The sequence below is a fragment of the Littorina saxatilis genome, linkage group LG12 (assembly GCF_037325665.1).
Source record: "Littorina saxatilis isolate snail1 linkage group LG12, US_GU_Lsax_2.0, whole genome shotgun sequence".
NCBI classification, from domain to species: Eukaryota; Metazoa; Mollusca; class Gastropoda; order Littorinimorpha; family Littorinidae; genus Littorina; species Littorina saxatilis.
The window spans coordinates 39,131,126-39,147,539 of NC_090256.1; the positions used below are offsets into that span (position 1 = coordinate 39,131,126).

At 42.4% G+C, this 16,414-nt stretch overlaps 1 protein-coding gene and 1 long non-coding RNA gene across 2 annotated transcripts; one reads left to right on the forward strand and one right to left on the reverse strand.

The window, feature by feature from the left end:
- The first annotated feature begins 1,860 nt into the window (after positions 1-1,860).
- LOC138981901 (uncharacterized) lies at positions 1,861-2,111 on the forward strand. The gene is made up of 2 exons (XR_011460730.1): positions 1,861-1,999; positions 2,074-2,111. It is a non-coding gene; the product is annotated as an uncharacterized lncRNA (long non-coding RNA).
- Positions 2,112-2,233: 122 nt separating this feature from the next.
- On the reverse strand, positions 2,234-10,608 carry LOC138981900 (calmodulin-like protein 5). The gene is made up of 4 exons (XM_070355042.1): positions 10,428-10,608; positions 6,671-6,865; positions 5,765-5,859; positions 2,234-3,368 (listed from the first exon to the last, which is right to left on the reverse strand). Exons 2-4 carry the CDS (start codon positions 6,821-6,823, stop codon positions 3,170-3,172), a joined length of 447 nt encoding a protein of 148 aa, XP_070211143.1. The 5' UTR covers positions 6,824-6,865; positions 10,428-10,608; the 3' UTR covers positions 2,234-3,169.
- Between the last annotated feature and the right edge of the window lie 5,806 nt (positions 10,609-16,414).

A 16,414-nucleotide genomic window follows, 5' to 3' on the forward strand; every position in this document is an offset into this window, starting at 1 on the left:
ATCTTGGATACAAACTGTCAACACATCTATTAACCCTCTTCTGTCCCCCCCCCCCCCCCCCCCCCCCCCCCCCCCCACTAAAAGATAACATCTGCCCGTAAAGCAATGTCTAGGTCTCAAGGGGGAGAATTTCATTGAACACCCAAATAACTTCCGTGTTTTTGTCAGTCGTTCTGCTGGAATAGACCTTTTCGGTATCTGAGCAGCTCTCGCGAGACACGCTCTTTGTTATGCTTTGAACATCGCGAGAACTTCGAACCTTGGCTTGTGCAGCTCGCACGAGATCGCTGTACCGCATGCTTTGCTATGCTCTGTTGTTTGCGAGAGATTACGAGAGCTTGGAATACCGATAGGATCTATACATTGCAGGCAATTTTTCGGACTCTAGTACAATGATAGTTGTGTTTTAAGACCTCCAAACATTTTGAATATTGAGGTTTTACTGGGAGGGAGTCTTTAAACGAAGGTAGATATATTGACACTGGAAAGAGAAAGTGTGAGAATAAATTATTAGGTCTTGATGTGGAGGACATCTTAAAATTAAAAATGGCGGGTCTTTGAGCAGAGTAGACATTCTAGTTGCAGAAAATTCCACCTTTTTACAATAAGTCAAGCTTTGCCTAAATGTTTTCTGGTAACTGGGAATCGAGACGAGGTTGTTTGTGTCTGTCTGTGTGTGTGTCGGTTTGTGCATATCATATTCCCAGACATTCCCACCCCCCCCCCCCATAAATATCGTTAATGACGTTATATCGCCTTTAAAAAAAAAAAGAGTTGAGGCCGCACTATGGCGACCTAATTATGTTTCCATCAAAATGATTGAATTTGTTTGTCAAGCAATCTTTGACCCAGTCCGGACTATGAGATTGCATTTATGCTCGAAAGCTCACAAAAGAGGTAACTAATATTTGTTAATTAAACCGCTTGGGCTTGAATAAAAAATTGCAAGTCAGTACAACTTCACAAATCAGTGCAATTCGTTCTTTGTTATTATTTGAATCCAAAAATATACACTGATAATGTTTTGGAGGAAACCAGCTCATATATTAAGAAAATCCGTTTTATGCAAATTAGGTTTAGTTGGCTTATGTTACCAAGACAATGATGTATCAGCATTTGTTCAACCGCAGGGTTTCGGCCATCCACTACAATGTATAGTCTCGGTGAAAGAGTGCAATGCGTTCACTTCAGTTTTTCTTTTCTTTCTGGCATTACACAGCTTATCATAAGATTTACACAAACAACGATGAGGTGAAGGAACAACGCACACACAGATACTTTACGTAAAATATATTTTAAAAGTTGAAAAAGGAGAAATTGTAATTTTTGTTCAGGCTGCGCAATGCAACACAGTATAATAGTCAAATACAATATAATGCAGTGCCCTCTCCATAATGCTTTATCGTCTCAATTTTGCTTTGAAAGAACATTAGGGTGGCTGTAGGGCAAATCACAGGGAGGTAGAGTTGAAATGTTTAATTTTCATAATGAAAACACAAAACCACCACAAGTGTTATCAATACATCAAATTATTACAAAAAATTCACATTCTTTTCATGATCCAAAATCTTTTTTCAGCCTGTCCAACACACATGGGAGCCAGAGAGAAAGAGAGAGAGTCTGTGTGTGTGTGTGTCCGTCCGGTGTGTGTGCGTGTTTATGACAAGAAAGACTTCAAAAACGTACAACACATAATCAATGAGTTAAGTACACGAGACATCTTTTGGAATAAGTATGTCCGAGCTTGCATCAGTATTTGCATTAACTTCATCTGCAAAACAGACAATGTGAACTTGTTATTGGGGACTGGCTTTCAAATACAGTGTAATCCCCTAAATGTAAGACTGACTTCGTTCCACACAACTCTCACTCAAGTTACTGTTGTTACACGTGCCGTTCAGTAGAGCGCTTATATGTTCCGCCTATGACACTATGTTTCTATGAATTCCACTGTACCTAACCTGCGCGGTGATAGGTCTTCATGCCAAGGGGCACAGTTGTACGTTGATAGTCGTCGTCGGCTTCTGTGGCGCACCCGCCAACCACCAACCCAGGCGGGTTATCCAGATCCAGATACTAACTTCGTATAATATTGTGAGACCCCCCCCCCCCCCCCCCCCCAAAAAAAAAAAAAAAAACCACACAAAAAACTCTGATAAAAACTACTGACACAGGACTGTGTTAGAGGCACGTGACACTGTTTCAGAGAGGAAAAAGGAGGTGTGGGCCTCCAAGCTCTCCTCGTCCGGTAGTATGCTATACACGTATACAGTGGACCCCCCCCCCCCCCCCCCTCCCCTCACCTCAGAATCTCAGAGCTGAGGTGCACGAAGCAAAAGTGGGTACCACCCAACCAGGTGAGGACAAACCGTGGGATCTGATTCGTTGAAATCACAACAAATCTCAATTTCAACCAATCCAACACCGCGGCTGGCTCCCAACCGGTTGGTTACTTTCTCATGCACATTGGCCCAGGTCTTCTGGAGGGAGTCCAAAATCGGGGGTGAATTACAAAGTTTGTGAACAAAAAGTTTGAGAAAATGGTCTGGATCAAGAGAAGGGGGGGGGGGGGGGGGAGAGTCTGACATCGGGGAGTCCATGGGTGGGGTGGGTGTGGTGATATCAAAATGCGAGGAAAACTGTCAAACCTCTGCTTCTTCTTTTCCAACAAAATCAGTGTCATGTGACGGAGGTGTGTGTCACAGTCAGTTTCCCCAACCAGAGACCCATTTCAGGCGTTTCAGGCTTATTTGAGTCTGAGACAGGAGCACAGTTATCGCGAACTGTTTAAATCGCATCCCTGATTACAAAACTTGTAAGCGTATCCTATAATATTTAGTAATATTGTTTCAGTATATGCATACATCATAAACTGATTATGGCAAAATATTAGCGGGAAATAGCAATCACTGCGGTAACTGTAACTGGTCCAGCCTTGTCGCTTATATTCCTTGATAACAGAAGTTCAATCAATGAAACAGTGTCTGTAACTTTTCCAGCAATGCCGTTTAACGTTTATATTCCATAATAACAGAATTTCAACCAATGAAACCATATTCGATTATCAAACACGAATCTGTTGCACGGATACCGGTCCTGCATACGGGTCATTTTCTTTTTGACCTTGTTAAATTCAAAGGTCAGCCAATCAAAACGTGCCATGTGTGTTTCACTGAAAGGCGGCAAGAAACTCTTCAAAACTGATGGTCCCATCTCCGTCTGTGTCGAGGTTGGCGATAAGCTTGTGCACTTGCTGCCTGGTCAGCTGATACCCACATCTGTTGAGGCCTCCCACAAGCTCGTCTTCTGACAATTGCCCGTCCCCGTTGGTATCCATTGACGTGAACACTTGCCTTAGTTTGGACGTGCTGGAACAGTGTAATGTGTCAGTCATAGTGTTCGATTTTAGATATTGTAATTCAGTCAAACACGCTTAAGCCGAACTCGCCCGGGGAATGAAAAATCGTTTCGCTTATCCGAGTTTGTGCATATAATATATCCGAGTTCAGATAAGCCAAACCTTTCCCCAAAAATTACCCTGCAGTTCAGCTTAAGCGAGTTTTTTCAGGATAAGTTGTAAAATCACTTGGAATCTCTCTCTCTCTCTCTCTCTCTCTCTCTCTCTCTGTGCGTGGTGTGTGTGTGTGTGTGTTTTTTTTTTTAAATGAATAAGATCAAAACAGATACAAACTACAAGTGCTTTCTTCAGTGGAGCTTTATTAATACCTCAAAGCCAACTGTAAAAATAAATGGTGAAAACAGTGACACATCTCAAAAACAAAGGGCCAGAGATTCCACAAGCAACTACGCTTTTGTTAAAAGGATTCCAAGTAATGTCAAGTTAATGAAACCCTCTCCATTAAAGAAAGAAAAGAAACAAAATAAGACAATTTGTCTCTGTGGTCATAAATCAAGATCAAATCTCCGTAAACATAGATTGTAGGCAAGTGTTTTGTTTCGCTGCATGTTTATTGTGGTTTGATCTTCACCACTGACTCGCTCAAAATGAGCACATACATTCCTCAGGTAGATTTGCTCTTCACAAAGATCTCTTCCTTCGATTGGAAAAAGAGGTTTGTATGAGAGCCACTCGTTTTTGAACACTGCAACAGTTGTTTGTAACATGCTGGCAGCCGCAAGGATTTCAACGTCGCATCACGTGACACGTGTATTTCTTGGTCAATGTGGCACACGTCATCAGTTTCCCCGCATACTCAAAAACAGGTGACGTGTTCGTTTCCGTAGGATAATTATAGCCGTGACGAAATATGTTTATCTTCCTGAGGTGTTTTTCAAGGAAAAATAAAAAAAAAATGTCTCTCCGACACTGTTTAAAGTTTGGCTTATCTGTCAAAATCACGTTTGAGATGTCCGTGTTTGAGTTAGCTATTTTTTGACAGAGTTTGGCTTATCCGAATTAGAAAGTCTTACAAAGAGGGGGGTCTGGCGGGGAATTGGTTTTGGTTTCAGATATCCAACTTTTTTGCGTGTTTCGTTTAGGCGAGTGCGGCTGTACTGTATTCAGATAAAAGTATTTTATACTCTGTAGTGTAAGTGGATTTTATCAAATAGTTGTGATTGATTCTTTGAAATTTGACTTGTTGAATTTTGACGTGTCCAAGTGAAGGATTGCCTTATCAACTGGCCAGATCTGAGATGGCGAAGCGAATCATTTAGGGGAAGGGCTCCTAATATGGACCGGCTCCTAATATGGACCACCACCAACTAACGGCGCTAGAGCGCTCAAAAAAGTTTTATTCGCTGTATTCACCCTCTTTGGATAACTTGCACATGTCAAAACAGTTGCAGAAACACAAATCTCAAAACCGTTAGGCTTTTTCTTCTTTTGGCAGCGTTCACTCTAAATTTGCCGCCTAAAACAGACTCGTTTCTGTCTACAGCCAAAGCTTTTATCAAACAGAAATGGCTATATATGACAGCTAATACCGTATTTGTTACATTTTAGCAGTGTTGACCCCGAGTTTCTACTGCAAACAAAAAATAATAGCAAAATCTCAAAGTATGTGCGAGTCCCCTAATATGGACCACCTTCAACAAATCGAAGAAAATAAAAGCTAAAGGCTATTTTCATTAATTCATTAAGAAGCTTGCTGGTAATAACCTATAACTAGCCCTCGAGATTTAAAAAAAATGCAACGAACGTGGAAGTGGATACTTTCACTTATTTTCACTCTGTTTTTGATAAGCTTCTTTAGTTTCCTGGTGTGCTTCAAATAATGCTCTCATCAACCCGAAACAGATAAATCTAGAGCATATTTGAATAAGTCTGACTTGCACACTAAGTTGTATCATGTTACTTTGAAGTATAGGGGGCTTTTTACAGTGATTCGTGAAGACCGCTTCACTGGTCCATATTAGGCGCCCAGGCTCCTAAGATGGACCCTTTGTGATTTTTTCTGTATTTAATTTTTGCTGAATGTGTATCAAAGCTATTTTACTCTAATTAGGCCTAACGGTTAACCTAAGAAAGAAGGACTACCAAACACAAAATGAAACTTCTTTGCACGAAAACAAGCCTTGCTAGTTATCAGCAATAAACAACAAGTGGTCCATATTAGGGGCCCTTCCCCTACACGATAAAGTCGTGCTTTATTTTTGGAAATTTGGTTTAAACAGCGGTTACAATTGCATTTACAAGTCAGTGCCCCAAACTGATGCAGTATGGTTAAATAACAATGCCCCTGCTTCCATGTGCTATGGGTCGGAAAGTCAAGTTGTAGAAAACAACTGTATTTGTGCCTACCTGTCCGGGGGTTTGTTGATCAGTTCCATGAAGGTGTAAAACTCATCAAGGGTGATTTTTCCATCTGAATTCTTGTCTATCATCCTAAAGACACTCTGAAACGACAAAGGAGATATTTGTGGAACAACTTACGAAGATAAAACACCGTCTTCCGGTTTCCGCGATAACGAACTGACCAGCGCTGGAAACTTATTTTGTTCAAATAGGAAGGAAAACACCCATTGGTACTCGTGATGGGAGGACATCATTGGGACCAGCCAAGACTGGTGATGCATTGCAGACTCCTTTACCAAAGGACAAAAGAAGTGTTCTTTATTCGGACGTGTACTCTCATTGGAAGAGTCTAATATTATAGGTATATCCGAGTGTATATAAGTAGGCCTACGCAGAGTTCTGTACTTTACCCACATTTAGATAAATTCTGGTGAACTGAGAGAGAGAGACAGAGAGAGACAGAGACAGAGACAGACAGAGACAGACAGACAGACAGAGACAGAGAGAGAGATTCTGGTGAAAATTAAGAGAGAGAGAGAGAGATTCTGGTGAAATGAGAGAGAGAGAGGCACAGACAGACAGACAGACAGACAGATACTGGGCAAACAGACACTGGCAGGCAGAGACAGACAGAGTAGCCAGGGCCGGACCCAGGGGGGGGGTTCCAGGGGTTCCGGAACCCCACCCCTGGAAAAAGCATGTACCTTGCTTTGACTTTTACTAGTTTTAGCACCAAAACAATGCTGCTCTTAACCCTCAAAACAAGGCCCAGAATGCACCAGATTGCACAGATTTTAACCGTTTTTCAAAAATTTTCCGGGGGAGCATGCCCCCGGACCTCCCTAGTTCGCGCGCCTGCAAAGGAGGAACCCCCCTCTTACAACTCATTTGGTCCGGCCCTGAGTAGCTTACCTCAATCTGTGTTTCTGACAGACTGTAGCCCGCCCTTTTCAACCACTGACCAATTTCCTCCCTGGACAGCCACCCGTTGCCGTCAGTGTCAAGCTCGTTGAAGACGCGCATGTACTGTTCTCGCTTCTCCCGGCTCAGGTTAGCGCCCGACATGCTCGGACAGTAGAACGGCCGCTATTTAGGACCTCCGAAAATCTGGGGAAAAATCAGGTCTTGAGTAAGTCTTAAAAATGGGGGTAAAGTTACAGAGGTTTTGAATGGAAAGTCCGAGAAAGCAGGACCTTAATTAAAAGGGAGGGAGTCTAAAATTGGGCGGTCTTCAAAGGGGGGTTCTACTGGGCCATGTACAAGTACTGGACCGGTGTAACACGAGAAAATGACTCCCACGAGATTTTTACTCCGGAGTAAACATTTCGTACGAAAAAGTTACTCCCTTTACGAAAAAAGCACTCCCCCATTGCACAAGAAAATTACTCCCCAAGACAGGTGAGTTCCCAGTAAACATTTCGTACAAAAATGTCCACTGACGAATAAATAACGAATAAATTACTTCACCCCCAACACGAGCAATTTAACTTCCCATGCCAGGTGTACGAAATTTGTACTCCCTTGTCCCCTGTTAGTCTTGGTGGTGGAAGGGATGGAAGGAGGGTAACGCGACATTCGTGTGCGCGAGATCACTTATTGGCATTATCCCTTCGCCCGCATCCCATTTTTGCGTACGAGATTTTTTACTGGAAGTAAAAAAAAAATGGGGAGTAAAAATTTCGTGGAGGGAGTAATCTTTTCGTGCCTTGGGGAGTTCTTTTCTCGTACGAAAAGTGTACTCGGAGTAAGAATTTCGTACGAAATATTTACTGCGGAGTAAATTTTTCGTGGAGTAAAAATTTCGTGTTACACCGGGGATATTTGAGTGAGAGGCACAGGACCACAGGAAGCAGTGCGAAGTTAAGGTGTCTGGCTTTTTGCCGGGTGTGATCGTCGGTGTTCGTGAGTCCGATAGTTTCTTCAACAGGAAACAACTATGCTGGTTGCTATCAACATGAAGTACACAAATTTGTGTCAGTATTAGTCCTTTCATTTGACTCAGGGTGAGTGATGACACTGGTGGGGAGTCAAGAGTTCCGAATAGCGGCAAAACGACTTTATTTTTGTTCGGATGGCGTGGGTCGTGTACGACCCATACTTTTTACGTTGAAACTTTCTTTGGAAAGTATGGGTCGCACACGACCCACATCATCCGGAATGTGTAGTCCAAAACGTGATCCGGTGAAGGTTAACACAAAGTGTTGGTACTGGTATGTAGGCTGGTACTAATGAAGCGTTTGACTCCGATTACTCCTTTTAACAAAAAACTATTCCCGTGTTAGTTGTCAACTGGTCAAGTTGAATGAAGCTCAAAGGTGCTGTATTTTATTTTCGTATTGATGTGACCGTTGGCACTGGTACGTACGTAGGTACGTGGTGTAGTACTGCTGAAGGGTCAGAGTCCGCCAATAGCCCCTTTCAGTATCGGAACAACAATATCCGTGTTAGTATAGCCATCAAGTTGAAGCAGAATGCTTGATTGACTAAAACAATCAAATGCTCGCTGGGAAAGAAAGCGCGAGAAAGAGAGAGAGAGGGAGAGAGGGAGAGGGAGAGAGAGGGGCGGGAAGAGAGAGCGAGAGAGAGGCGGGGAGAGGGGGATGGGAAAGAGAGAGAGAGAGAGAGAGAGAGAGAGAGAGAGAGAGAGACTGAGAGACTGAGAGAGAGAGACTGAGAGACTGAGAGAGAGAGTAGCTAACCTCTATCTGTGTTTTTGTCTCTTTGGAATACAAATCCAAAAACAAAGAGACTGAAATATCAGTACTCATATAAATATGAACTACTCAGTCTTTGAAATACAGTTATAACAACTGAATGTGTGCTCGGCGTAAACAATCGAACATATGCTTAGAATGGCATACATAAATCCCTTCACAATGGAAGGTGACAACTGAATTTGATAACTTTCAAAATCAATTCCGTATTAAGCTTAAGGCAGTGTGTTCCTGAATCTAGCAGATGCTGCATGCGGCAGGTGTTCTGCTGTCGTTCGGCTATAAGTAAAAGGTTGCAGATGAGAACGTCTTAGCTTTGTCAGTAACAATTGTAATGACAACAGGTGTGACGGTGTGTGTGTGTGTGTGTGTGTGTGTGTGTGTGTGTGTGTGTGTGTTTTGGTGTGTGTCTGTCCGTCTGTCTGTCTGTCTGTCTGTGTCTTGTCTGTGTGTGTTTGTGTCAGTGTGTTTGTGTTTGTCAGTGCCCTGCCGAGCAAACACAGTGCAATATATGTCAATGGTTCACGCTCGTCTCTAGTTCAAGTTTCCATAAACAAACAAACGGCCTGCATAGGGAAACAAATCAGTTACAGCTTTGTATGGGTAGTAGAAGCGTTTTGCAGTGTCATTATGCACCAATCACGGATACGAAAATAGACCTACAGTTCAAGTTCAGCATCGGGTATTTTGGAATGTGTTCAGTTCGCATCTCAATACAGTAATACTGTTGAAATCAGCGCAGTCGTACACGCCTCAAGTTACTGGTTTCAATTCAAGTTGCGCATACGCTTTCAACAAACCAAAAAGAATCAGAACACGTCGACCGCCTGTCACTGAACAGTCGTTTTACTACCCTCACAAAAGAATGTTGAGCTCACTCGCAGTCAGCGAGGTCTAAAAATCTATATATATATACGACTTGTGTCTGTCTGTGTATCTGTGTGTGTGTCTGTGTATCTGTGTGTGTGTCTGTGTATCTGTGTCTTCGCGATGCACGGCCAAAGTTCTCGATGGATCTGCTTCAAATTTGGTGGGCTTATTCAGAGAGACCCCGGACACAACCTCATCGATGAGATATTTCAACACGTGCTCTCAGCGCGCAGCGCTGAACCGATTTTGGTTCCACCTCAGCTACCCGGGCCCCCATACCGACACACCAAAGCCGCTACACCACATCACAACGCCAAAGTTCTCGCTGGATCTTTTTCAAATTTGGACACCGTATTCAGCTACACCCCGGACACAATATCATCGATGAGATATTTCAACACGTGCTCTCAGCGCGCAGCGCTGAACTGATTTTGGTTTTTGTGTTCATTTCACCATTATAAGTAACTCTTCCTTATCTTCTCCAGTGTTTGGCGTTTATCTCCCTTCCTTCGTGTGGCTTTCCCGTTTGTAAGTTACTATTACTATTTTTAGAATGTCACTGCGCTGTCCACTGCGCTGTCCACAACGCTTCCCTTGCACCCGTAAGTTGTTCTTACTGTCAAAGTGAAAAGGTCGAATCAATTTATAGCCACGCGAAAAATACACTCTCACCTATCTCTATATATTTATAGATACAGATATGCATATATATATACGGCTTCTCTGTGTGTGTGTGTGTGTTTGTGTGTGTGTGTGTGTGGGCAAAAACCTGTGTATTGTAGAGTTCTGTTTGTGATGTGGTCTAGCGGCTTTTGTCTGTCTGTATGTTCTGGCATTTGAGAAGCCACAGCAGATAATATAGGGTTAAGAAATAAGCTCTAAAATTCTCAGTCCCGTTTGACAGGACTTCGCCTTCAAAGGTGATTGTGGTGAACCGCCACGCTGTCTGTCTCTGTCTCGCGATTCACCCCGGCGAAGCCGGGTATTCCTCTAGTATAGGCCATATATAGGTTTACTCGAATTTATATTAATCATGCCAATCTCACATAAACTTATAACACTGTAAATCATATTTAGTTACTCACCAACATAAAAGGCGAGACGCAAAAAGGCTGTCGCAAGCCTGAAAGCCAAGCGGTCGGAGTACAAAACACGCTTCACAGATATCTATTCAGTGTACGTCTATAGATATAGCGCCACCTGAATGTATCAAGGAAGTTATAATCTGGCGACACTTCTCAATACGATCTTGCACCACTCTGCCTGGAAAAGTTGCATGGCAGGACTGAGGAGGGAACAGGGATAGTGGTGGTGGTGGTGGTGGTATTGAGTGGTGGCGGGGAAAGAAAGGTGTGCGTGTTTCACATTTGAGTGTCTGTAGAGTATAATCAAAACACTCTCCAGTACACTTTTTAACAATGCTAAGAGCGCATTTGTTGTGCCGTGAAGCCATGTTCCTGTGAATCTCTTCAAAAGACCATCACTTGAAGCGAACTACAGTACTGTACAGCCTTTTGTTGATTCCTCGCATTTAAGTATGTGTTATACCAATGGGCGATTGAATAAAACATTGCTCAAACAAAACGTCTCCAAACATGATATACATATAGACAGTTATCGATCAGTTTCAATGATGGTTTAACCGTTCTATGAATATTGAAATAGGCCTATGTGCCGACGTGGAAATAAAGTTTGCAGCACGTCACGAGTGAGGGGTAAACCGCAAGTCCAAAGCGTATTACACATTGCACCAGCTTGGTTTCAGCTTTCTCATCTGGCTGTAGACTTTGTATTCTTTGTCTTAACGGTCAGCAGATCATGTTTGGATACTCTAAACAGAAGTCTTCCACTTTTGAACACATTTCTGTAACAAGTTGTGAACATTTTGTGACATAGCACATAGTTCTCCTGGCGAAAGAGGCACCCATAATAAACACATAGTGTTCACAAGTGTTCATGTCAAACACTAGTAAACACTATGTATGCTACTTTTGACAGTAGAACTCTACATTATGTCACAAAGTGTTCAAAACTTGTTACAGAAATGTGTTCAAAAATGGAACATTTCTGATGAGAGTGCTCACCGACGGAACCATTAACATTTTTCTTTCAAAATCTTTCTTCAGAATGGTGTGCTACCCTGGGGGGAGAGAACAGTGTTTATGTTTCACATGTGAGTGTCTGTAAAGTATATTAATATATTCAAAACACTCTTCATGACATTTTTGTTTAAAGAGCGCAGAGGTGCCGTGAAGCGATGTTTCTTTGAAAGAGAGATTGAATGAAGTTCTCTTGTAAAGACCCTCAAATACAATGTTTTATTACAAAGCCGTCTTAAAAACAATGCAAGCAAACAAACCCTCAAACACATGACCCCCCCCCCCCCCCCCTCCATCAAACCCCAAACAGAAAAGGCAATATAGATCTAGGCAATCAGCGAGTTTTCTCATCAGTACTCAGAAACTTGCACAATGCACTGTTCACAATACTGCGTGTTTTGAGCGGCACATTAACCAGCTTGTCTACTGATTTAGTCCATCAATTATTCTGGCCGTTGAGTCAGGTAATGATCACTCTGTGTCAGGTAACTCGACCAAGCACCAAGACAAATCAATTACCCGCTGAACCAGTCTCACAATTTGCTGTGTGGAATTAGGTAACAAAAGACGAGCTCGCTTTATTTCAGATTGTATAGACCTGTACACCTATGAAACCTTCATGTAGAAGTTGTAAAAGCATTTTTCTTCAACTCGCCTATTGGACAAGCGGCGATGACTTCGCAAGATGTCGTTAGCCAGAAACATATTTTTGTATTCGCCGGGCCAGCAAGACTTTCGCAAGGAACTAAACTGAAATAGAGGGGAAAAACCCCACACACATGCAGAATATACTTTGAAAACAAAACTGAGAAGAACAATTCTGGCCTCATTCACCAAAACTGCCACACAAAGTTCATTATTTGAGTACGGAAATGGATTGTCTGTTGGACTCAACCTAGCAAAATACAGCCTGAAAACAAAAACGCTTCAACTTGCACTGTAAAGAACAATTTCTTAACACCCTGCAAAGAGCATTATTTGAGGACGGAAACGTATTGACCGTCGGACGTGCGTGTTAAAATGTTGGGGTTGTCCGCGAGAGATTTTGTAGTCGCCTCTGGTAAGAGGACCGACCTTTTGCAGCCACCACAACACTCACACACACACACACTTATTACACACACTTTAAACAAAATCAGTGTGCAGTTCTTCTTCTTCTTCTTCGTCTGCGTTCGTGGGCTGAAACTCCCACGTACACTCGTGTTTTTGCACGAGTGGAATTTTACGTGTATGACCGTTTTTACCCCGCCATTTAGGCAGCCATACGCCGCTTTCGGAGGAAGCATGCTGGGTATTTTCGTGTTTCTATAACCCACCGAACTCTGACATGGATTACAGGATCTTTTCCGTGCGCACTTGGTCTTGTGCTTGCGTGTACACACGAAGGGGGATAAGCCACAAGCAGGTCTGCGCATAAGTTGGGAGATCGGAAAAATCTCCACACTTTACCCACCAGGCGGCCGCGGCCGGGATTCGGAACCCTCGACCTTCCGATTGAGAGGCCGACGTCTTACCACCCTGCCACAGCGCCAGTCCAGTGTGCAGTATTTACTAGTTGAAACATGTAACAAGTGAATGTCGTTGCACTTAGATTTGGGATTAAAAGGGTCTGTCACTGTTACCTGTCTTCAAGTGTGCACAGAGAAAGAGTGACCTGGGAGGCCGGTGGCCGACTCCTTATCTGCACTCTCAAGAATCACTATGTTAGTACTAGTGTCAGAAACGACGACGCAGTTTCCATGACAGGGCCTGTGTGTGTGTGTGTGTGTTAGAGTGTGTGTGTGTGCACGGTGTGTGTGTGTGCGTGTGTGTGTGTGTGTGTATGTGTGTGTGTGTGTATGTAAGAGACCTATTTGGTGAGAATATATACAATTTATACTGACTCCTTGTAGCACTACGAAAGCAAAAACAAAGCAGGTGGAGAGTATCGCGTTGCATTATTGACCACGCACGACACTGCATGAAGGATCGTCGCCGTGATTCAGCACGTAGCCTAACATGAGTGGTAGACTTTTGAGGTGAACCCGGGCTTAGTTGATGCCAAATCACTTCCTTGTTTGAGGTTATGTGTAGGCTTTTCGAGGCTTTTGTGCGGTCTTGAAGTGCCTGTTTGCCGATTGACATTTAGTAGCTGTGTAATCATATGTACGGATTAACACAGACACGAACACACTAACACAGACACAAACACACTGACTTACACGTGCGCACATACACATTCACACATGCACGCATAGGCCTACACACGCACGCACGCGCACACACACTCACACACAAGTACGCGCGCGCGCACACGTGCGCATACACAAGTACTACACACGGACACACACACGCACACACACACACACGCACACACACACTAACGCATACACACGGACATGTGCCTTGCCACACAAAAAATCTTCCACAAGACTCCATTTACATGTATTTATTTCAAGAAACTGTTGAGAAGAACACCAACAAGTCGCGTAAGGCGAAATTACTACATTTAGTCAAGCTGTGGAACTCACAGAATGAAACTGAACGCACTGCAATTTTTCACAATGACCGTAGTCCGCCGCTTAATTGTGCATAACGGAGTGAAACTGACGAGCCTGTTCAGCGCGGTAGTGGTTTCGCTGTGCTGCATAGCACGCTTTTCTGTACCTCTCTTCGTTTTAACTTTCTGAGCGTGTTTTTAATCCAAACATATCATATCTATATGTTTTTGGAATCAGGAACCGACAAGGAATAAGATGAAATTGTTTTTAAATCGATTTCGGAAATTTAATTTTGATCATAATGTTTATATTTTTAATTTTCAGAGCTTGTTTTTAATCCAAATATAACATATTTATATGTTTTTGGAATCAGGAAATGATGTAGAATAAGATGAACGTAAATTTGGATCGTTTTATATAAAAAAAATGTATTGCAATTTTCAGATTTTTAATGACCAAAGTCATTAATTAATTTTTAAGCCACCAAGCTGAAATGCAATACCGAAGTCCGGCCTTCGTCGAAGATTGCTTTACAAAAATTTCAATCAATTTGATTAAAAAATGAGGGTGTGACAGTGCCGCCTCAACTTTTACAAAAAGCCGGATATGACGTCATCTTTCTTTCTTTATTTGGTGTTTAACGTCGTTTTCAACCACGAAGGTTATATCGCGACGAGGGAAAGGGGGGGGGGGGGGGATGGGATAGAGCCACTTGTTAATTGTTTCTTGTACACAAAAGCACTAATAAAAAAATTGCCCCAGGGGCTTGCAACGTAGTACAATATATGACCTTACTGGAAGAATGCAAGTTTCCAGTACAAAGGACTTAACATTTCTTACATACTGCTTGACTAAAATCTTTTCAAACATTGACTATTTTCAATACAAGAAACACTTAACAAGGGTAAAAGGAGAAACAGAATCCGTTAGTCGCCTCTTACGACATGCTGGGGAGCATCGGGTAAATTCTTCCCCCTAACCCGCGGGGGGTATGACGTCATCAAAAGTATTTATCGAAAAAAAGAAAAAAACGTCCGGGGATATCATTCCCAGGAACTCTCATGTCAAATTTCATAAAGATCGGTTCAGTAGTTTGGTCTGAATCGCTCTACACACACACACACGCACAGACACACACACACACATACCCTCGTCTCGATTCCCCCGGCTCTATGTTAAAACATTTAGTCAAACAAGTCGCGTAAGGCGAAAATACAACATTTAGTCAAGTAGCTGTCGAAGTCACAGAATGAAACTGAACGCAACGCAACGCAGCAAGACCGTATACTGGTATACTCGAAGCATCGTCACTCCACCGCCCGTGGCAAAGGCAGTGCCAGTGGAATTGACAAGAAGAGCGGGGTATTCGTTGCGCTGAGAAGGATAGCACGCTTTTCTGTACCTCTCTTCGTTTTAACTTTCTGAGCGTGTTTTTAATCCAAACATATCATATCTATATGTTTTTGGAATCAGGAACCGACAAGGAATAAGATGAAAGTGTTTTTAAATTGATTTCGAAAAAAAAAGTTTGATAATAATTTTTATATATTTAATTTTCAGAGCTTGTTGTTAATCCAAATATAACATATTTATATGTTTTTGGAATCAGCAAATGATGGAGAATAAGATGAACGTAAATTTGGATCGTTTTATAAAAAAAATACTTTTTTTACAATTTTCAGATTTTTAATGACCAAAGTCATTAACTAATTTTTAAGCCACCAAGCTGAAATGCAATACCGAAGTCCGGGCTTCGTCGAAGATTACTTGACCAAAATTTCAACCAATTTGGTTGAAAAATGAGGGCGTGACAGTGCCGCCTCAACTTTCACGAAAAGCCGGATATGACGTCATCAAAGACATTTATCAAAAAAATGAAAAAAACATGTGAGGATATCATACCCAGGAACTCTCATGTCAAATTTCATAAAGATCGGTCCAGTAGTTTAGTCTGAATCGCTCTACACACACACACAGACACACATACACCACGACCCTCGTCTCGATTCCCCCTCTATGTTAAAACATTTAGTCAAAACTTGACAAAATGTAAATAGGTTAACATTGTCAGATTAAACATTAAGAGCAAAGGTACTAAGCAGGTAATTGAGCAAAAACGTTCTCACAGTAAAATCTAAATGTAGGAATTCTATTCCTCAAGAAACGATCTCAACTTGATTCCATTTATAAGATACACCGTAAAAGTATTGAAACCTTCCTGTCCCAGGTTACAGACACTGACCTTCTTACCCGGAGTCAATCAGCGAGTTTTACCTATGAGACCGCGTGCGCGCACGCGCGTGCGCGAGTGTGTGTGTGTGCACAACAAATGGGAACACAAATACGATAACGGACACAACTTTCAAGACTAAACTGCCCAACAGTTGCCACCCCTGTGAAAAAAATTATACCTCCCAAACTCCCAATAAAGACCACTCCTTTTTACGACCGGTTTTTTTTTTTTACATTTTCAAGGTCGTTAGTGGGAGGTTT